This window comes from Phaeoacremonium minimum (assembly GCF_000392275.1).
Source record: "Phaeoacremonium minimum UCRPA7 unplaced genomic scaffold PA7_03_scaffold_293, whole genome shotgun sequence".
In the NCBI taxonomy this organism is placed as follows: domain Eukaryota; kingdom Fungi; phylum Ascomycota; class Sordariomycetes; order Togniniales; family Togniniaceae; genus Phaeoacremonium; species Phaeoacremonium minimum.
Window position 1 is genome coordinate 119,334 of NW_006921198.1, and position 22,970 is coordinate 142,303.

At 49.1% G+C, this 22,970-nt stretch overlaps 4 protein-coding genes across 4 annotated transcripts; 2 read left to right on the forward strand and 2 right to left on the reverse strand.

The window, feature by feature from the left end:
- Positions 1 to 732: 732 nt before the first annotated feature.
- UCRPA7_3914 (putative fg-gap repeat domain-containing protein) lies at positions 733 to 5,558 on the reverse strand (the record flags this gene model as incomplete). The annotated part of the gene is made up of 12 exons (XM_007916474.1): positions 733 to 978; positions 1,181 to 1,304; positions 1,404 to 1,586; positions 1,635 to 2,555; positions 2,615 to 2,849; positions 2,929 to 3,670; positions 3,722 to 4,178; positions 4,314 to 4,441; positions 4,497 to 4,706; positions 4,761 to 5,096; positions 5,194 to 5,265; positions 5,547 to 5,558. 12 exons carry the CDS (start codon positions 5,556 to 5,558, stop codon positions 733 to 735), a joined length of 3,666 nt encoding a protein of 1,221 aa, XP_007914665.1.
- Positions 5,559 to 8,879: 3,321 nt separating this feature from the next.
- UCRPA7_3915 (putative glycoside hydrolase family 2 protein) lies at positions 8,880 to 11,634 on the reverse strand (the record flags this gene model as incomplete). The annotated part of the gene is made up of 3 exons (XM_007916460.1): positions 8,880 to 9,994; positions 10,048 to 11,450; positions 11,507 to 11,634. 3 exons carry the CDS (start codon positions 11,632 to 11,634, stop codon positions 8,880 to 8,882), a joined length of 2,646 nt encoding a protein of 881 aa, XP_007914651.1.
- Positions 11,635 to 12,773: 1,139 nt separating this feature from the next.
- On the forward strand, positions 12,774 to 13,997 carry UCRPA7_3916 (putative mitochondrial cytochrome protein; the record flags this gene model as incomplete). Its single annotated transcript, XM_007916466.1, has 1 exon — positions 12,774 to 13,997. One exon carries the CDS (start codon positions 12,774 to 12,776, stop codon positions 13,995 to 13,997), a length of 1,224 nt encoding a protein of 407 aa, XP_007914657.1.
- Positions 13,998 to 14,753: 756 nt separating this feature from the next.
- On the forward strand, positions 14,754 to 15,866 carry UCRPA7_3917 (hypothetical protein; the record flags this gene model as incomplete). The annotated part of the gene is made up of 3 exons (XM_007916456.1): positions 14,754 to 14,786; positions 14,902 to 15,652; positions 15,712 to 15,866. The coding sequence occupies 3 exons, from the start codon at positions 14,754 to 14,756 to the stop codon at positions 15,864 to 15,866; spliced, it is 939 nt and encodes a 312-aa protein (XP_007914647.1).
- Positions 15,867 to 22,970: the final 7,104 nt, after the last annotated feature.

A 22,970-nucleotide genomic window follows, 5' to 3' on the forward strand; every position in this document is an offset into this window, starting at 1 on the left:
GACTGCTGGCAGGGGTAAGACCCTGCTCCCCCAACTCAATGATCTATCGAGCGTCCCCAGCTTTGGCAACAAGCAAAACGTTAGAGAGTCGGTGACTAGTAGGGCTTGGCTAGGAGGAAGTGGAACTACTGATAGCAACAATTACCGCACTATGCCAACGGTGCTCCTGCCCATCGATGTAAAACGTATACACTGCTGATGCGTGCCAAAAGAATCAGCGTATTTGCAGGCACTGTATGCGGCTCGATCGCTCTCAGCCCTCCACTAAATTAAGTATGTTGAGAGAACCCAGTTCGATACGGATCTCAACAGCCTCAATTAACTTATCTTGTGTTGGCCCACCGCCAGCGTATTGGTAATCGCATCCTATACTTCAATTACGCTTGCTGGTGGATACGGGCGATTGGGAAGCGGCCGGTAATCACACCAAAGATCGGCTCAGCGCGATACCTAGACGCCGAACCAGGCCGGACGGCCCATAGGCTACTCCATCATCACAGAATATAACGCGGATTTCAAAGCATTTTTCCCCCCATATACAGTCAGTTTACTCATTTCGTCATTCGGCTATCGTGTGGATACACTAGGAAACGTATCGGGCTTCACGAAGTGATGTGGCAAGGTGGCAAGAGATGAGGCATTGTATTTATCGTTCATAAATTCTGGCAAAACCTTAGCAGTTATTATGAGACGATATGAATCCAAAGTAGCCATACTCTCTGAAGTGCACAATTAGAGGTTTTGCCAGTCTCCGGGGCAAAGCGAGAAATAATCGTCATCGGTAACGAGTCCCTCGCCTAGGAATGTACCGTCTTGACAATAAGTAGCTGTCGTGATGACCTCGTCGAAATCGGAGGTGTCAGCTTCATCCGAGGCAACATAACCACAATGAGAAGCTATCTGGCTTCCCATAGCATTTACGAATACACCCGAAGCATCGTACTTGTACGAATTTTCGTCGTCGAAGATAAGTTCGAGCTGACATCAAATATTAGTTTGTAATCACGACGAGTTTTAAGGTTATTTACCGTGCAATCATATTGGAGAGTGAGACTACTTTGCACAGCGCTCGCTATGCACTCTACTGTTCTTCCAGCTTTAACTTTAGGTTTCATGATAAGCCTTGTTTCGATCTAAATCCGGTCAGCCATGGATCCAGATTATCGCATCTCGTACTTACTTGCTCCACTTCTGTATCTGTGGATGAACGTATGGTCTTGTAGATGTCCTTCCTAACGTATTTCCCAGTGATTTCGCCTTTCGCTTTCCAATTAATGTCGGCCAACTCGGGCACTCCTACACTCCTGTTGAGAATAGTTAGCGGTCATATGATCAGCACTGTCGTCGGATATGATAGGCTTGGAGGCATTGCTTGACAATACTCCAGTCTCGAGACCACATACCAAGAGACTTCGCCTCCAACAGTTCCTCCAACTTCTCCGCCGTCTTCATGTCCGCCCTCATGAGTAAAAGTTATTGCAGTTTGCTTTGAGATGCGTATTCTGAGTTCGATGTCGACTTCAGTTTCGTCATCTAGGTCGTTTTGGTGTGTACCAAAGACTGAGACGACCGACATCTTGCGCTCCCTATGTTTGCGTTAGATCTCGATCAAATACTATCTGTAAAGAACTTACGAGAAAGGCAGCGTATTCAGAGCTTCGTAGCTAGGGCTGAATGTCGCGTTAGTCAAAGAGACGCGATTCGGTTTGTAGCTAGAGAAGATTGGCTCCAGTGAATCTATCCTGTCACCAGCGCTGCCGTAGAACCCTAGCAACATGCCCTTGCCATCGTAGCCACGTGGAATTGGGTACTCTGTCGGTGGGTCGTCCCAGTATTTACCAGCATCGATCGTATCTTTCCCAGCAATACCTGCTACCAGTCGGCCAACCCCTCCATTCCAGCCACCTGCCCACAACGAAAATTTGTCGAAGGTGTCCACGAAAGGCTGCCATTCAAGCGTCCCATATCTATGATGTCCGTCATCGGAGACCGCAGTGCCCACTGCCATTTCGGAGTTGTCTGTGAAGACGACGCGCAGGTAGGCAAGCGAGCCTTCAGTAGCTCGAGCCTCGATAAGCTTAGGGAAAATACCGTCTTTCCACTTCGCCATACAGAAAGGGTCTCCACCTTGGTCATTGCCAACGTAGTATGTGTGAGCAAAGAAGTCCTGCGTGGTGCCACAGTTCGGATTGCCACCCCCAAATCTCGAAGGGTAGTCTGGCAAATCGCCATCTCCTGATCCGTCACCATCGCCTGAGCCGTCGTCACCTCCACCTCCGCTTGAATCGCCTCCAGGCACTGTAGGTAGATCATTGACCATGCTCGCATCGTCTCCTGTGACATCTTGAAGTCCACAAGAAGGGTTATAGGCGGTTCTAGCCTCGTTGTTGAATGTTCCAAGAACAAAGTGCTCGTCTGCACGGCCATTGCCGTCGAGATCAGGGAAGTACTCGCAACTACCAGCAACATTGCCGGCGTAGGCTACTGTGTCCTGTTGTCTCCAGGAGAACGAAGAGCCAAGGGTTACGGCAGGATCAGCTGGTCCGTTATTGTACCTGTCGTGTTTTTAGCCTTGTGTATACCAATCGAGCAAGCCAGGAAATCATGCTCTTACCAGACATAGCCGTCTCCTGAGAACTTTTCAATCCACAGTAGATCGGCTTTGCCGTCCCCATTCACGTCGGCCCAGCGCATATTGGCTCGATCCTTAGTAATAGACACTTTTATCTGTCCAGCGTCTGTCCAACTACCGTCACTGTTATGGGTGAATCCAGTGGTCCTACTGCCCGGCTCCATGCATAAATAGTCGGCACGACCATTACCAGTGATATCAGCAAACTCAACAGCCACTAATGGAAGATTAACTTTACTCTGACAACATGCGGGAAACATAAAAAGTAAGCCTGTTAGCAGACTTCACAGACTTACAATCGAAAAGGCCAAGGCCTCTTTTCTCAGAGCAGTGCAAACTCGGTGCGGGGTTTGACATTGGTGTCCACGTCCATTTGCCAGTTGATGGATATCCGTTGATCCAAACTTGCGAAACAGTGCCACCCTCGGGGTTGACGTAAATGATATCGCAGGCACCATCGCCGTCCCAATCCGCCAAATGTAAATCGCGACGGTTTAGATTCGATGGAGGGGTCCAAATAACACCAGGAGAGAAGTCCCAGAAGCCATCAGGATCAGAATCCGAGATCGAGCCCTTACCACGATTGATAAAGAGTTCCATTGTGCCAAACGAGTACATCCACACGTAGTCCATACGGCCGTCGCCATGGCCTACCATATTGCAGTATTTGTTTCCATCTGCGAGAAGCTTACTTGCGCCACCTCCAGTATTCTTCCAGACGCGCATTTGAAAGCGATGCTTGCCAGTAGAGAGCTTGGTATGCTGCATGAATACGTAGTCCAGCGTTGGTAGGTTGCCAAAAATACTTGCTGTTCCAGATATACGAGCGAAATGAATACGGTCCCGGAGGTACGTCTCCGCATCAGTGAGGTAGGCTGCCATGCCTTTATGTGTAGGGCCCGAAGACTCTCCTGTATAAAAGCCTTGTCTCCATGCGACATTTAAGCCGTCGCCTTCGACACCCTTCTTGCAACTTCGGCCGTTTGTATAGGTGTACGTTTTACCATCGTCATCGACCCAGAGCCAGTCATCACGGCCCTAAAAATGCTGATTAGACGCCAATATTATTCGAGACTCAAAAGCACTTACGTCTCCATTGATATCACCAAATCGTGTTCCTCTGACGTCCCCCATATTCTTGCCAGTGAACCTCAAGCCCAATGCCTGCCAATAGGCGGGAATAGGATCGATCCAGCCATTTCTCCAAAAGTAAACGTTTCCAGAGTCGTCGATAACCCCGTAGTCTCCCCGGCCATCTCCATCAATATCTGCTAGGAGTACTCTCTCACGCTTATAGCCTTCATTGCTCTTGATCAGAGCACTGGAACTAACACGCTTGAAGGTAGGAGACTTTCCTCCGGCACGATTGCCATCGCCTTGGTTCACCGAAAGGTAGGCGTTACCGCTTGCATCGATACAGACAAGATCATCGAGCCCATCGCCTGTCATATCAATGAAATGAACGCCTGTTGCATCACAGAGTAGATCAGGTGCCATATCGCTCATTTGTGCTGAGAAAGAGCCCTTTCCATCGGCAGAATTTGCCCTATCCACACATCAGTCTCGCAGACGTAGAAGTCAAAGTTTGCCATAGGTAGTAGGGAAGGGCCTCTAAGACGCATAGATCCAAATATTTCCGAAATAACGCTTTTTGAGGAGGTGGGAAGTTCATCGAACTCACCATACGGCGTACACCTGTTCGGTATCACTCTTTGAGATCCATGCAAGGAGGTCGTCATGATTTTGATCAAAGAGCCGAGCAAACTTCCACTGGCTTCGGTCCCAGTCACTATCCGCCGTGAACAGGATCTGTAACATGAGTTGTTAGCATGTCTCATGTTATAAGCATGAATTTGACACTCACGCCCATTTCCTCACTATCGTGATAATAAATGCCGTCATCGTGTCCAGAGCCACGCTGGGTAAGACCACCAGCATCAACCCCTGTACCGGCAAATTTGTCACACACGGGGTCGCCGGTCGCAAAATCGGCAGCTTTGACGATCTTATTAGTAGCGATTGCCTGATTTATAGCTTTATAAAACACGGCAGCCATCTTCTTGTGGCCGGAATCCTGAAGATCTATTAGTCTCTTAATATGCGAGGTCAAAATTAAGAATAGACTCACATTGGGGTGTACATGAGGCGATTCTGTGGCAAGGTAGTCAGTGTCAAACTGGAGCCACTGGGAGCCTCCCGGGTCCATATCCGCAAGATAAATACACTTTCCCTCTGAGGCTCGCTGAGTTACAAGAGCACGGTATTGGTCGTTAATACCAGGTCTGTTAGCATCTCCAGCAGTGTTTGTAGTTGGAATCAAAGTAGATAATATCATGCAGGAATTGCCCATGTCTTCGCCTGCCCAGAGATCGTTCAATATGTCATTCATACGACTGCCAACACCGGATAAGTCAACACTATACACGGCATCATTTGTTCCCGCGTTGATGATGACAACATTTGGCTATTGAATCACGTTAGTACTTAGGCTGCATTATTAACAAAAAATGGTTGGTGAGTGATGTAGGAACTGAATATGACTGCATCGTTTAATCTCTTACCTTGAAACCGATAGAGCGTGATATTCTGGCTCTGACTTGAGTCAACACGTCGCCAGGTACCGCCTCATGCTCCTATAGATATCATTAGTGACTCTCAGTGTAACGTCTAGAAGGCACGAACATGGTCAATCATAGTGCCACCATGCAGTGATCCCACCATGTCTACATCCCAACCATCTAGTCTCAGTGCATCTCGAAGAGGCTTTCGAAGGCTGGAAACTTAGCCTATAGATCTATTCTGGGAGACGCGGGAGACTCAACATACCCATTTCCTGTTGATGAGCCGACACCGCTCATAATAGACGCGCCAAGACTTAAAATTCGAAGGGGCACTTTATCTGCCCGCTTCTCACCAATGAGTCCATACTCAGCAAAGGGGTGGCTCGAGTTGGTCAGATCGCCAATAAAAAGACGGCTGGGTGCTGCCCACGTTGGGCTGACATTTATCAAGCAATAGAGGACCCGGATGGTCAACCAAAGTGTTTTCAACATGGCTGTACCTATTGTCTGGCCTCTCAAGCTCTACAGCATAACCACAAGAAGATTCATGTTTTGTTGGAACGAGCATACATATCTATATACTTTCTCTCTCAATAACGTAGTATCCATATCGTCACAGCATTCGAACCACTTGCCCTTGAACTAATAGCTGCAACTGAGCAGGTCGACGCAGTGTGCGCTTCGCCCCCCATACATCATGAGAACGGTTTTAGCACGCGAAACCAATAATTGCTCTTGGCACCGACACGAAGGATTCGAAGATTGACTGTGCCGTAGGCAAAGCAACATCGTGAGTGGCTTTAGTATAGAAATGCATCATTTATAGTCAGATTCGTGAAGAGGCTGGGCAAGAAACCCTGAATTGCAACGCTAAATGATAACATCAATGATCCTAGCAGATGTTAAAAAGGAAGCTCATGTTATATAAAGTCACCGCCACAAGGAAGCCCCAGCCTGTCTAGACTAGATCCACCGGTTTGTGGATCACCTCTAGGCTTAATCCTCTCAAGCGATGCGCGCGTGTGGGCTGAACGCGCGTAGTGGAGAGAAAGTATCGCCGTCAATATCGCTTGGGACCCTGGGGAGCTGCGGCGTCGCCGGCATCGTTAGGGCTTCCTGATGCTGCGGATTGCCTGTTTTTTGAAGGGAACGTGACATTGTGATGCTAGCAAGGGCTAATTAAGTGCAGAGAACGAGAAGAGATGTGAGTGCAGCGCCCACTTTCCCTTGGTGTGGAGGAAGCTCCTGGCTATCTCTAGTGTACCTCGTTGAGCGTTGTATTGACCCCTGTCTATCACCCTATCTCCGCGAAGGGTAGCATCGCTGGCATGAGGTTGGGAATCGGCAATGGTTGTGCCAATCAACGCACAAATATTCTCCAGCCCACCCACATCCTTTGTAAAATGAGACTGCAGGCAGATGATTCAACAAGATGTATGGCGGCGCCACCCGCGCGATTGACGAGCTTGAACCGATCAATATCCCCGCAAAGCTCTATTGTGAAATAAACTTCTGAGTCTGGCCCGGAGATTGCAGCTGGCTCATTCGAATTGCCAATTGTGCACTATTGTATGGCCCTGTCAAGTGCCGTGGGTAGAGTTGTGCGGCACAAGCGGAGATAGATACTTCAAAGGGACGATTGTGTTCTGACAGTGGCACAGAGCGAGACCCTTCGATCTTGGCCGCGGCTAACGTTATCTCGATGCAAGGCACATTTAATTAGCGCTTGCGGCACAGACATCCCATGTCTTGATAAGTGTGAAGGATCTTATCGGAAGTGTCTTATAAGCCTGGAACCAAAATCTGCCCACATTCTTCCAAGTCAACTTATTCACAGGAAGCAAGTAGTGCCCCTGTCACACTATTAATAAGTGACATGAAGAAATTGGTCAGCACAACATTGGGTTCAGCAAAACGCGATCACAAGAATGGGACAAATGCACAGTTGTAAGGCAAGCATTGATGTAATTATCTGGCATGATATCTGTGTGCCCATAAGGGTAAGGAGAAGAAATTCCTCGGATGATTTGGAATACCCACTCAGCTGACATCCTTCCTTTTTTGGTATTTTGTTAATTCCTAGGCAAACCCAGTGAAGTCGAACCGTGCCTATATGTACATCGTCTAAATGAAACATCCAGACTAGAAAAATAGATGCTCAATGACTCCATAGCCGGCAGAATTGCCCGAAGAGAAGCCAAAAACTTCCTGCCTATATCAATTTTGTATGCTTATACACACAAAATCGAGATATCATCGAACCCTAATAGCAATCACCTGGGTGGCTGGTTCCAAAGGGATTCGCCTCAATTCTGAGACACCAACATCATAGAGCCTAAATTGTCGCGCTTCCTGTAGAGCCGCCATCATACGACCACCTGCTTGATGTGGAGGGTTTGAATTAGTGAATCCCATTCGGAAGAGCCCTCTTGCTCTTCTTTCGCTTTGACTAGTCCTGGCACTTCTCAAGGCCAGCGGTAATGGGCATGCTTACACGAAACTAGTCTGAGGGTCGTCCACTGTTGATCCCCAGCTGCACTTACATCTGGCATTCGACACAAAGGCCTGAAATGCTTCTAATCGAATTTCCGCGGCAGTCGCTTGGTTGTCAATAAGAAGATGAGGGATTCCAGTCTGATAAGCCAGTGTAGCTCTGTAGGAAAGTAAATGATCAAGACTGACCTCGCCATGATTGTCATCAACATCATGGTACAACTCCAAATTTCTACCAAGAAGATGTCGCTCCGCCTATCGTCCACTTTCGCCGCCTGCACCTTGGCGGTAGCCCAAGACCGTCACTCCTGGCGGGGTATCACATGGCATAAGTCATGAAATGTAGCCCACCCCAGATGAATATGAACTTCAGATGCCGTTCAAAAGCCCTGTTCTTTGCTTCATTATGGTCTCTTTCAGATTCACCACGGCCCTACTAGTAATAGCCCGCGAAAATTCAGTATCGTTTTGTTCCATGGCACGAATCCGCTGGATCCCAGTATTTTGTCAAAACGATCGCACAATAACAATTAGATTGCTTACGTCGCCATTAAGCATGAAATGAACAGCCATCTTTGGCCGAGAGTTATCGAGAGTCGAGTTTTTGGTGGCGTTGTGTTATTCGATCGTGGTGAGACCGACGAAGAGGTAAATGCACCCGGATCCACAGGAAAGAGCAAACTGACCATCATATATATAGTGTGACGGAATGTATCTCCACGGCGATACAGTTCGACATGGCTACACTATCTATCCTCCTTCTCAGGCTCAGTTCACGGAGCTCATGAATTTCTTATTATCGCCCTCGCCAAATATCTCTCAATGCCCTTTACCCATTCAATGCAGCAGAGAGAATAGATATCGATGGGATCCTTATGAGGCCATGGCTCGCTATCATATCTTCCGCGATCGATATGAGCGAAAACTTCCTGAACATTACGTGGCCCCCGACAGAAGATCTGTCAAAGACTGGCCAGAGATAGAAGACATGCACGCTGACTTTGAGTAACAAATGGCGCAAAGGGAAGGTCGACCGGTAGATGAAGAGGCATGGCAAGCTGCGAAAGATGGATTACACCAAATAAGACCGTCGTCATCTGCTTGGTATTGGGAGAAGCCGACGAAAATGGAGAAGAAGATGCTTGGGAAGCCGCCGTACTTTTTCGACCCTTAACTAGTATAAATACAAGCGCCTAGGCTATTTCTAATGATCCCGAAGGGGCCCCAATATATGTCCATCGTAGTTGATCAGCAGTAATACCCCCTTTGATATCAATGACATGCTTCTCTCCAGGCATGATGTCAAACCCATTATCGCTCAGTTTCATACCTTGTGTCTCTTCAAATACGAAACCTTTGACGGGTTTCTTTGCAGACACAACCACCTGGTCTCTTGAGGAAGCTTTGTTGAAAGAGATCTCCCGATCAGGGAAATTGAGGTACTTCAAGGGCTGTGGCCAAGCTGAGTCCGTTGACACAATGTTACCATCTACAGTCAAGGTGACAAAGATGACATAAGGGTTGTACCCCGCCAAGTCGAATCCCCTCGAAGCCTCTGCGGACTGCACACCAGCGGCCGGGGCCGATTCACCCTGTATGGCCTCTGTTGTGGCATTTGCATCAATGACAACGGATCTTGTGATGGCTGCTGACACTTCTTCTCCCGATATGATCGATATGAACCGCACGGTCAGCTCACCATTGAGCCTCTCAGCCCGGCTACTTGAAATCCACACATCGAACTTGCCCTCTTTAGCAAGCGTTGTTGGATCCAGATGGGCAGCCTCCAGCTTCGAGTGTGCATCCATAGGAGCCTGCGTCCAGTTGAACATGTTCCTTGATACAGTTACGTCTATTGGCCGCATCGCTCGCGCTATGGCATAGAAAGCAGGCTTTTTAATCAGATAATAATCAACCACAGCCCAGGATATCGTCGGCCAGCAGTCATTGAGCTGCCAGACCAGCACGCCGCCACACTTGCGAGCGCCCGGCTGTCCCCACTCGCGCCTCCACGCCTTGTAGACATACCGCATGGTTTCGGCTTGCATTATCTGCGTCAGGTGGGTGAAGGACGGCAAGTCATACTTGACTTGGAAGTTCTCTGCGACGTAACTCATCAAACGGCGCTCGTGCCCAATAGCCTTGTTGTGAAAGTCCATCACCATGGACCCAGGATACAGCTGTGATGGCTCTGTAATTGCTCTCTGGAGCGTCTGGAGGTGAGGGTACGCCTCGGTGCCGAACTCGCTGACGAAGCGACCGCTAAGGAGGTGGGCTTCTTGATATTTATGCATTGTTCCGTGCCAAACTTTTCAGATGTCAGTCATTGAAGTTGGAGGATTTTTGGCCTTGGTATCTTACTATTCCATTGATGAATGTCGCCGACAGTGGGATCTGCGGTGAGCTTTCCATCACCCCAAGGACTGCTGGGATGGTAGATCATGAACGGCTCCTCCTCCTTCACCACCTTCGGCAATAAGTGCTCGTAAAGGTACCTAGCCGGGAAGCTGGACTTGAGCCAGGAATCTGCGTCCTTATTGTCGAAGTCGTAATCCAGTTTGTATCTCTCCTGCACTTGATAATCCTCGTTATTGCCGGCCCAGATGACGATGGAGGGATGCCATCTAAGACGCTGCAGATTTTGTCGTGCTTCGAGCTCAACCGACTTGACGAAAGACGGATAACCGGGATAACTGGCGCAGGCGAATTGGAAATCATGCCAAACTAGGACGCCCAGTTCATCGCAAGCATCGAAAAAGGCGTCGTCTTCGTAAATACCGCCTCCCCATATTCGAATCATAATCTGGTTGCCCTCAACCATCAACTTCATCCAGTCGTGGTACCGGTCAGCCGAAATCTGGGCGAGGTAGCTGTCTGTTGGGATCCAACAGGATCCGCCAGCGAAGATATCGACGTTGTTAATGCGGAAGTAGAAGGACTTTCCATGTGCGTCCTTTTCCTGCACCAGCTCCGTCCGTCGCAAGCCAACCAGCCGAGACAGAGAGTCTAGTTGAATGTTGCCGTCTCGAACGAGTTTCGCCTCCAGACGATAGCGAGCCTGCTCTCCGTAACCAAATGGGTACCAAAGCTCTGGGTACGCAATCTCAAATTCGACGGCCGCATGGCCGTCTATGTCGATGCTGCACTCTGTCTCGAACACGGTCTTACCGTCCTTTGAGAGCGTCACAACAACTCTATCAGTCTCGGAACTAGCTCCATTCGTCTTCACCTTCAAAAAGCCGGCGCACGTCTTCAGGTCTGCGCTGACTTCATTCTGTGCCCAAACATCTGCAACTCTGGCGACGTACTGCTCCAAATACACCGGACGCCAGGGCCCCGCTGTCATCAGGATCGGGCCCCAGTCCCATCCCCAATTGTACTGCGACTTGCGCACGGGGATGCGGCTAGCTTCAGTCTGCCGGACGAGGAAATCGTGCTCGTGGGCATGCTCCTTCATCAGTTCGCGACCCCGCAGCAGAGCGGAGTCGAAGACAATCTCCAGCAGGTTCTCCGCATCTCGCCGGATGAGGCCGGTCACATTGACCCGATGCGACAGGAACATGTTGTCGGCCTTGAGGATCTCAGTGCCATTTAGCGTGACCGTGGCGAATGTGTCAAGGCCTTCGAAGACGAGGTCGGTGGTGGCGACCACGCTCCCGGAGGCGTCACCGGGCGGCGCCGTGAAGCTCGTCCGGTACACCCAGTCTTTCTCGCCGACCCATCTTACAGCGAGCTCATTTAGGTCTAAGAATGGATCGGGAATTCTAAGATGCACTATTAGAGATCGATTCGCGAGAAAGACATTACATTTCAGTCTTACTTCTTGTTGGCTAGAAGGTCCATGTGCACCTGGCTGGGAATCTTCTGCACGGGAAGCCAGGCGTCTTCGGACTCATCCTTCTGCTTGAAGGTCCATCCCGTGCTAAGAAGATATCGCGAGCTCGACATGGCTACGATAGATGTCTTGCGAAGTCAGCAAAGAATACTATTGGCAGCTCGACATTCCTTGACCTTAGGAAGGAAAAGACACCTTCAGACTGATGACTGAAATTCCGGCCACGAAGGATCGTGACACCGGGTGCCGTCGATCCTCACCGGGCGCTCCGGTCCAAGGTCCGTCGGTGGGGGCACTCCGTTTTGAACTTTACCATTAATGTAGGTAAATGGGCACTCACTACGCTCCCCCACGTAGTCATATCAGCGGAGTTAGAGATACGGGCTGAGACAGAAACCCCCACAACCTTAGAAACGGTCCGCTAATCGGCCAGAAAGACGAGATATTGGATCCACTGTACGAATTGTACTCTGGAACCATCGCCTCATTGAGCTCCACTGAAGTCTGGGATGCGCCATCGAGAGCTGTCGTGTTGGAGCCTGTCAGCAACGCTCTACATGCTCTTAGTCAAGGCTAAGGAGGTCTTGAAGAGCGGGGTAATCCACTCGAGTCGGTGCTGAAGAGAGTGATCTCCAGCCCGCTAGCACCCTTCACGGAGCTGCAGCGTTGCGGTTAATTTCAGTTATGGCTTGGGGGAGCGGAGACTCCGACACATCGAAGTACCCTACTCATAGCATTGCCATTCGTTTCCAAGCGATTGCAGGTTGCCTGAAATTGGCATTCAAGAGAGCAGGACGTTACGAGACGAGAGCCTGTAGAGTCGCGACTAAACAACGCCGGCATGAGGCGGAAACTATTGTTATCAGAAGGTCGGTCAAAGACAACAGTGCCACTGAATCCATAACCTCTAACCGCTACAAGTCAAGGACCACAGCTCTGCGGGCAATTGCTGGACAGTCATCCACGGTAAAGTCTATAATGTGGGTTACTTGAACATGTCTATACCTGAAGGGTCCTACGCTGAGTCAAATTCTCTCTTCAGGTCACATCCTTCCTCGGGCAACACCCGGGAGGGAAGCGCGTGCTTCTCCAGAATGCTGGGAAGGACGCAACCTTAGACTTCGACTCCGTTCATCCTGTCGAAATTCTAGACGAGTATCTCAACGAGGATCAATGTGTGGGAGAGATACTTGTTGAGCCTGGGCCGGCTAAGCAAGATTCTGCCACAATTAAAGTACACGAACAACCACTAATGCAATCGTCAACAAAGGCCTTGCACAAGGCAATTCCTCCTGTCTCTCACATGCTCAGCATTGCTGAAATGGAGTTTTACGCGATGCAGAGCCTAAGTCCTAAGGCAATCTCATACTACGCATCCGCAACCGACGATGAGATCACCAAAGCATCCAACGGAGCCATTTACCGGTCCATTCTTCTGCGGCCTCGCGTCTTTGTTGACTGCATCGAGGTCTCGCTGTCCACCACCATTCTCGGTAATAAGGTTGGTCTTCCCATCTTTGTCGCACCCGCCGCAATGGCTCGGTTGGCCCACCCCTCTGGCGAGGCGGGCATTGCCACCGCCTGCGCTGGCTTTAATGCACTCCAGATCATCAGCAAGAACGCGTCCTTGTCGCCTCGTGACATTGTGCGTGCGGGGAGCCCGGGCGCTGTGTTTGCATGGCAGCTCTATGTGCTGAAGGACATCGTAGCCACGGAGAGGACACTGGCGCAGATCCGTGCAATCCCGGAGATCAAGTTCATTGTGCTGACCCTCGATGCACCGTTCCCGGGTAAACGAGAGGCAGACGAGCGGTTCAAAATGGCGGAAGTAGCAGGCGGAGCGGCTCCGCAGGTCTGGGGTACGGAGGCCGGCCTGACATGGCAAAAAACTCTGGCATGGCTGGTGACGCAAACTCAGCTGCCGATTATGCTCAAAGGCGTGCAGACGCATGAGGATGCGTATGCCGCAACACTGTTCCCTGCGGTTAAGGGCATCATCTTGTCAAACCATGGTGGGCGAGCACTTGACACGACACCGCCTCCAATGCAGGTGTTGCTAGAGATCAGGAGGTTCTGTCCGGAGATTCTTGAGAAACTTGACGTGCTCGTTGATGGGGGAGTCAAGCGAGGAACAGACGTTGTCAAAGCCCTTGCTCTCGGGGCAAAAGGGGTGGGCATCGGCAGAGCTGCACTCTATGGCCTTGCAATCGAAGGCGAAAACGGCATCAAGAGAACACTGCAGAGTAAGACGTTGAACCATACCAAGGGATTGAAGACGATGCTGATGATTGATACAGTTCTCGCGGATGAAACCGCTACCGCCCTGAGGTTGTTGGGAGTGAAGAATGTTGCTGAGCTACGACCGAGACATGTGAGTTGGTCCCCTGATTTAGTGCAGCCAGGAAACTGGAAAGGTCTTGTGATTGATGATGATGGTCCAGGTCAATACAAGCGCTCTGAAAACACGCCTTTTTGAGGGACGCTCTGATCTGGATGTGATTGATCAGCTCCTACGATCAAAGCTATAAACCGAGCGTGAAGGACTTCCAGACTAGATCCAGTGTGCAGACCGGCTCGACCATCCATTTGTCAAATCAAGAACAAGACACGACAAGACGCCTCATGCAGGTAGAAACGGAAGGGTTGCTTCTTCCAACCACAGTGCATCAAGGTGAAACGGCATGCAACTTATCGCCCCATTTTCTTTTTCTTTTTCTTTCTCTTTCTCTTTCTTCAAGGCGGCAAATAGCATGCATTGATAGTTGCATATTAGCGATATTTGTTGGGCATAGCAAGGATATATCTCTTGATTAGCGGGGCAAGATGCCAGATTAGCCAATCAGAATTTGGCGATTCGATACGACCTTACTCGAGACAGGCAGGTGGGGTGGAGCAACAGAAAAGAGGGAAAAAAAAAAGAAAAGAAAATTGCTGCGAGTCTAAGTCTCGAAAAAAAAAAAAAATCTCTTATATCTGCCCACACCAGGTTGATGATCGATAGCAACTCAAGCCCTCCTTTGATTTATTCCCTCAGCAACTGTACTTTTGCGAGCGGGGTTCCATCCCACGATTGTGTCATTTCTGTCCGTTCCGTCCCTTGTCGTTTCATCTTTCCTGCTGCGTACGCTCATATCAGATCATGCTGTCAAAAGCCCAAGCCAAGTATCTGGCTGCAAGATCGTCAAATCCCGTCCAAGCGCAAGGTTTCCAGCCCCAGAAGCTGTTCCCCGGTATGCCCGAGATGTCGTCACGCTTCTTTGGGGAAGTGAGTTTCCCTCATCTGATCCCACAAACGAACACACGTCTTTCCTGTTGGCTGTTCTGGAGCTTCCAACCAGTCCATCATGCAACCTATCACAGATCACTGACACATTTGATAGCCCTCAGCGGCGGCTGTTCAAATGGCCGGGGGCCTCTCCAACCCAAGCGAGATAGCCAACGGGGGCAATGCAACAAATGGAGTGAATGGTACTAATGCGGATCTGGTGGCCCGCGATTTGTCGTATGAGAACACAGACCTAGACGAGATCACTGTACGCCAGCTCCAGGAAGATATTGCCGCTTACAATTACGACCTCGACTTCTGTAAGCAGCAGTTGGTAGCTGCCGACCTGACCCCTCAAGAAACGAGGACAATGCAGCTGCGCACACTCGATCTTGGCCACCAGATCCGCCATTGCAGGCACCGCATTGAGACGATGCAGGCTCAGAAGCGGCTGATTGGTAGCTCACACAGGAACAGCATCATCGGCAGACCACGAGCTTCCTCCTCTGGTTTTGCCCCGTCAGCGAGCCACACAAAGACTCCGATCTCGGCAAAGCGACCGCTAAATGTTGCGAATGGTATGAGTGGCTTTTCTTCAGCGAAGCGGCCCAAGATAGAAAGCTCCCCAGATGACGATAATGACGATATCGAAGAGACAACTGAGATCCGACGTCTTGGTATGTGGAACTGCCGTCTGTGCAAGACGGACAAGTACAAGCTGGCTGGCGAGGGCCGTCTGCCTAGTGCCCCCTGCAAGTGGCCGCTCAAAGATGTCTCCAAGATGATCACACACTTCACCGACATGCATGTTGAGCATGACCCTGATGAGCGTTGCATGGAGCTTGGTGCGGCTCTGGATCGTAATCGTGAGTCTGCACTTCGTACACAACGGGTTGTGTCAGCGCGAAAGCTAACTAATCTCCAGGAGGTCCATTTGAATACTGGCTTCGTCGCAGCCGCTCACAGAAGATCGGGGATGGCTCTGTCATCGAGGAGTGTATTGTTGAACTTCAAGATGGACGAATGCCCGATATTCTGCGACGGCTTAGCCGGGCTGCTGCAGATTTCCCCTCTGCTTAAGCGCTTACTGGCAGGCATGGTATGAAAGAGTTAGAGTGTAAGAGCTCGACTGGGTATATATGAGGTTTGTCCCCGGAAAATAGCTTGGAGTTGGTGGTTTGCTTTCGTATGATGGGGGCAGTATAAGGAGACTTTTGTCTGACAGTGTATCAAACGGTGAAAGTCAATCCTGATGCTGTGTGGGAGCATTCTCAGATGTGATCTCTCTGCTTTGAACAAGCCCCTGTACTGTGCCAAAGATGAAAATGTTCGTGGCGATTCTTCGGTCTCTAGCATGTAGATGCTATTCGTGTAAGGCGATATCTAACAACATCATGTATAGCCTTCTTAAGACACGCTGGCTCTCCATGATACCACAAAATGCTGAGGCGGATATCCTTGGAAGTAAGATAGAAAGACAATAACAATTAAAGCAGCAGAGCTACATGAGCAAAGTGAAGAAGGGATAAATGTCACGAGCTACGACGATTACTATAATCCATAACAGAATCGTGCCATAATGTGTAAGTATTCATCTCTACGAAGGATATCCTTCTCTTTCTGATGATGTATCAATTTTCCCAGTATCCTGTGTCTTTACTAACATTCGCCATCCATCTTAATTCCAGCATGTTCAAAGCTATGCTGTCTTCGTTGAGGTAGGCGGTGGCCCGCCAGGCGGTCCTCCTGGTAGCCCTCCTGGTGGGATGCCAGGGGGGAAACCACCGTTAGGGTTGGTCAATCCTCCTTCCTCGTAGTAAAACGCACCCGGGGTAATGTCACGCACGTTAGTTACGTTGACACCAAAGGCCAGCCAAGCGAGCACACCGTCGCCAACCGCGTCCCCAAGATAAACATACTCCATGAGCGGATCACTTGTTGCCGCTGCTTGCAGCAGGATGCCGTCTTGATTGTTGAGCCAAAGCGGCTGTGTGTTGGCGGTATATGGCGTCAGCTTCTCCACCTCGTTAATGAGGTTTTGATCGAAGAACATTTGGCCCACATGTGACCCCTTCGTGTCCAAGACCGTGCCGTTAGACAACTTCGTTGCGTTCAGGTGGACCATGATATGGATATGCGTTGCTCGCCCCTGGTAGTGACCTGGGAAAATAGTGCGAAAAGTCGTGATGCCATCGGCGTCGGACAATTGCAGGCCACGAAGGGACGTTTTATTTAGATTTGCCTTGTCAGTGGCGACCCCATTACCCTCTGCTGACACACCTCCATAGACTCCTGTCGAGTTGCAATCTATGAATGGGTAAGCACTGAGCAGTCATACGATAAACAGTGAGTATGCAATCATACGCCAAATTTCAACATATACATTCTTGATAGGCTCACATGTTTCCATGTTCAGGACTTGAGTGTCGACAACCAGCGGCACACCGGTCTCCTTCTCTGTGATATCAGGGCGGACAGACTCGCCGACCACATCTAACGTAGTGCATCATTAGTCCAAGCCGGCACAGCGGGATGTATCTGAGTCTTGACTCACAGTATGGGCCTTCAATGGCTTCCGGACTCAGAATGCATGAATTGTTTGAAGTGAAGATAGTGGATGGATCTGTCTGGGCACTGTAATGCTGCTCCGCATGGTGAGATTTGTTGAGGTCACCAAGGTCGCGGGGCATGACTGGCAACCCACGCGCCAGCCTTAGGGAGCGAGCTAACTCCCGACGACGAGACTCTTGCCGTTGGGTGAGACCACGTGCTCGCAATTTCTCTGCACAGTGGTTGAGATCACTCTTAGTATCCTGCAATAGTTCCCTGCGGATGGCTGCTTCGGCATGATGGTCCTGCCCTGGATGGGCTGCAACCAACGCTGAAGCAAAAGCAGCTGTCAAAATGCCTATAAGTTGCATTGTACAACGGATCTTAGAGGAATGAGTTACAGGATAGGCGAAGCTGAACAGATGAATCAGAGTCAAAGAAGCAATGGCAGTGTAGTTCAACCTTCATGAGGCAGCCAGCGTTATTATATTCATCGACTCCCCAAGTCGTTTCAAAAGGACCAAAGCTGCAACATGCCGCGACAGGGTTGATCAGATGAGATCATATCCAACTGTTTGTTTTGGCTTGTGGCCGGGTGAGTGTTGCATGGACATTAGCCTCCAGTCCGGGTGAGGTACATAATCCGGGGACACCAAGTCATTCTCCTGCGAGGTTCGGTAATATTACTTACGCCACTTTAAGTCTGGGGTTTATGGATATTTGGCAAAGTACATCGCAGGGGTTCCCCAGGTCGATACCGGCAATGGAATTGCACGCTTTCAATCATGATTCAAATATTGGTCCCGCAATTCACTCTTGTAGAATTACGGACGATGTGTCGTTACTTGTTTAGTTCGTCTAAATTGTTGAAATATGTGAGTCTGAAATTTAATGCGTAGTCTTGCGATTTTCTTGCGATATATGGAGGTCTCATCAAGCTATATTAAGCCTTCACATTTTCAAGCATTCTGTTGTCAGCGCTGACGAGTATTTGACTCTTACTAAAGGAACAAGCAATGCATATTACTCATACATTTTAATCTGTTTCGCAAGCCTTGGGCTTTAAGCACCCCCTTCGAATCACTGTGAATTCTCAGTTGTGTGGCTCTCTAACCTTTTGCTCCGTAAAGTGAACTCATGAACAAGATACCATTCATCATTCTACATGCTCTAAAATTGGTTGGTGACACAGAGTTGCAAACTTATAAGGTAGCTTGAGCATAACACCTTAGTGATCTGTACTCTTGCATCCGTGATCATGACACTAGCCAGCTATTAACCAATTCAGAAGGGGCTTGAAAGGCTGGCGTGGATCTCCGCAGAAATGGTAATCAACTCTCATCACCTCCAGTGGACCTTTGACAACCCAGAATTAGTGTGCTGCGTGCAAAAGCCATTTCAATTTTACAGTCGAAGCCCAGAGCCGAGTCGGTAAAATCCCGGGGTGAGCTAAGCAATTTGCCGGCCACGCGTCCTCAATTTGGCATGTAAGGAGAAATGCAAGAGGAACGATTGGATGGATAGTAATTTCACGTTGTAAAGAGTAATGGAAATTTCTCTACTCTCGCTATGGGAATTGAATCTTAGCTCTCATCAAGAATGGCAAAACTTGCAACAACCAAAAGAATCCCGTGAATTTGTTCCTGCCAAGCCTTCAACATTCCCCGATCTATATTAGATATCGATTCGCATACGTAAAGCATACGTAAAGCCTACGTGGCTCGCGATGATTTTCTTCGAGATACATGGTTCATATCCAAGAAGAATGTGCGTATTGTGGATCGTTGATATAACTAGGAAAACTCCTCCCACAAGGCTCTGGAAGGACAATCGCCGCGGAGAAAACAAAGAGTTTAGGTAAAGACATCTCTAACAATGTCTACCGCCATCAAGGTCCTGGCTACTATAGCAACATGGTTTATTGTAGCTAACGCTGCGTGCACCGTCAAATCACAGAGAAGAGCCTGGTGAGACAGTATGAACTGATGTAATCATCAACTACTAATTCTACTCGACTTCCAGGCATACTTTCAGCGATCAGGAGAAACAAGAATACATTGAAGCCGAGCTATGCCTCATGCAAACGCCCACAAAGGTCGGGTTGCCCGGGTGCAATACCTTGTTTGATGAGCTACAGGCAAATCACCAGATCCAATCCGCGTGGACTCACGGCGTGGGCGCTTTCCTGCCTTTTCATCGGTATCTCATGCATGCTCATGAATATTTTATCAAGACGGAATGCGGGTATAAGGGTGCTCAGCCGTAAGAAGTCTCTTGGAAAATTATTGCCTCACATACAAGGTTTCATGAGACTAATCAGTGCCACAGCTATTGGGAGGAAACGCTCGATGCAGGGAACTTCTCCTCGTCCATCATTTTCGATTCTGTCTTAGGCTTCGGCGGAAACGGAAGAGCCGGCGACGGCTGCATCACGGATGGGCCATTTTCGAATTACACAAACAGTGTTGGTCCGGGGTATGAGCTTACTAATCATTGTATCAATCGGAACGTTAGCGACGCGGACAGCTTGTCATGTTCGCAAAAGAGTGTAGACTATTGTAACTCCCTGGAGACGTATGATAAAGCATGGCCATGCATAGAAGCAGAGCCTCATAAGGGTGGACATGCTGGCGTGGGAGGTGAGGTAAGAGTCCTATCACTACCTCTTTCAAGCAGTGCCTGATGTTTAACACCGACAGATGCTCAACCCAATCTCCTCGCCTGGAGATCCCATCTTCTATCTGCATCACACATGGCTGGACAAGGTGTGGTGGGACTGGCAGGCACGCAATCTGTCCACGAGGCTTACCGACATCTCAGGGTCGAATGTGCAAGATCCTAATGTCGGATTCCCGGAGATCCCAGGAAATGACACTGGCAGCCCCCTGCTTGGTAATGGCAGCTTCCCTGGTGGAACTTTTGGCGATCCCACCATCAAGCCGCCAGCAACACTCGATGGTGACCCAGGAAATATAACCACACTCAACCATGTTCTCAGCACATTGGAATTAATACCAAATGTCACAATCGCGGATGTTATGGATATCGGTGGTGGCTATTTGTGTTACGAATATGTTTGAATTTAGAACACACAGTTTCTAACCAGGACTGTTGATATGGGCGACGATGCTAGTTACGTGAAAAGCAATTTGTACCGGTGTCAAGTTGTCCCCTCTCGATGCACTAGCCTGCCCAAGGCTTGCGAGGTCATCGTCGTGCTCATTCTGTGCTTTTTCCGTTCAGATGAAGATAATCCGGGGCTGTAGAAGCTGAGAATATTGTGGCGATTTCTGGGATGATAACTGAGATAGTCGCATATTGTGGACGTCCAGTCCACCACTGACAACACTATGACACTGTTGTGATGGGTGTCGGCCAAGTGAGCCTAAAACGAGCCTGCATGTTACCCATGGCGCATGAGGCGGAAATTAGAGTTACTGATTGGGCTAGAGTTCCAGCTATCACAGTTCAGTGGCAATAGTGCGTTCAGCTGAGTAGGTAGACCGAAAACTGCGAGCATCGGCTGTCCTTTAAGATGGCTCGAACATTTCCTGGCGATAGTTTCTGACATCCTTCATATAATTTGTGCATTGTTGCCTACTCAGATACGCAGAGTGCGACAATAGAATAATGATGAACTATGCTTATAAAGACTTAACTGCTGAGCAATCCGATTTCAGGCTACTGCTTCTTAAGGCTGGAGAATGGGAGTCTGATATCGTGTGTGAACTTCAACACGCATGTCTAACTTCAGCTCGACCATACGAAGCGTTGTCATATGTATGGGGCGACCCAGATCTTACCAGGCCGATTTGTCTCAACGGCCATCTGCACCATGTTACGCACAACCTGTACTCTGCATTCCAGCATCTACGCCTAGTTGATCGGGAGAGAGTTCTATGGGTCGATGCTTTGTGCATCAACCAGCAAGATCTGGAGGAGAGAAGTCTGCAAGTTCAATCAATGAATGCTATTTATGGCGAAGCATCTCAAGTGCTCAGCTGGCTTGGGACCAGCAGTCAAGGAAGTGATGAGGCAATGGAGCTGATTAAGGAGCTAGGGCAATGGACAAGGGAGCATGATGAAGATATCCTCACAGCCTTTGCTACGCAAAGCATGACCGCGTTGGAGCTGTTTGAAAAGATGGGATTCCCTATGGCTTCCAGAAATTGGCCTGCGTTTTGGGATATTTTTAATCGGCCGTATTGGACTCGCGTTTGGATCATCCAGGAGCTTGCATCTTCGGGAAGCCTACTAAGCGCGAAAGGTTCACTCTTTTGTGGCAAAACCTCAGTGGATAGGCAGTCATTTGACTATACTTGCTCAATAATGATTGCCATTATCACCTTGGGAAAGAGTGTGAAGGCTGGCAGCCGGGTAATGGAAGAGCCGCTGAAGTCAATGTTTATCAAGGGACACCTGTCTGGACTGTCCATGATTCAAATGCTAGCCGCATGCAGGCCAGTAAGACCTGTATCCTTGGAGTGGCTTCTAAGACTCTCGTCTAGATTCGAATCCACCGACCTACGGGACAAAATATATGCGCTTCTCGGACTAGTGTGTGACAAGCATCGCGCGTTCATTCCGGACTATAAAAAGCCACTCAGCCTTGTCCTACAAGACTTGGTACGTTTTTTAATACAAGCTTCTGAGAATTTAAACATACTTTCGGGGAATCGTTTCGGCACAAACTCCGATGGGCCGAGTTGGGTCCCCTGTCTTTCGCAGCAGATGCACATTGAAACCGCACTTTCAGTTCAAGATAGCCCTTTCACTGCATCTAATAACTGGGCCCCAAGGGCTACATTCGACATAAGCTCGGGGACAATGTCTGTCAAAGGTCTCTTGGTTGGAAAAGTGAAGACTGTCATTGGGCCATTCAAGCCAGCAACACAGCTTCCAACTGACCCTGAGGGGATCCAAGCTGAGGCAAAACGTCTCGGGCACCACCAACTTATGCAAGACTTTAAGACGTTCGGTCGAGGCCTTGATCCAGAGAATGAGGATATGTTTTGGAGAACACTGGTCATGAATCAGGACATCAGTAACATGGAGAATGCCAAATCCGCCCCGGAAGAGTTTGGACATCTTTATCGTGTTTTCATTGGGAAGCAGCCCGTACCCATGGATTTCTTGCCCAATGCCCCGATAGGGGTCAGAATCGCAGAGTTCTCCCGGCCTTTCCACACGACTATGGATCAAACTACAGCTAGTAGATCCTTCTTTACGACCGATTGTTCCCGAATGGGCCTTGGACCGTATTGCACACAAGCCGAAGATATCGTTGTAGTCCTTCTCGGGAGTTCCGTCTGCCATGTGCTGCGTGAAACCGAGTCCCACTACACTTTAATTGGCGATGCATATGTACACAACATAATGGGCGGCGAACTTGTTCGAGATAGGGTGGATGAAGAATTTCACGACTTTGTACTTAGGTGAAGGGACAAAGTAAACTTCGCGAGCATATCCATGCGCTCTCATCATATAAAGTATCAAAATGTATTATGATCTTATTCATTGTACCTGATTGATATCATTCTTCGACATCGTCGAATCGAAAACATCTTTCCCTGGCTTATTTTGGACAATGCCAATCCATAAGAAAGACTCCAAACTCTCCCTGATGTCGATCCA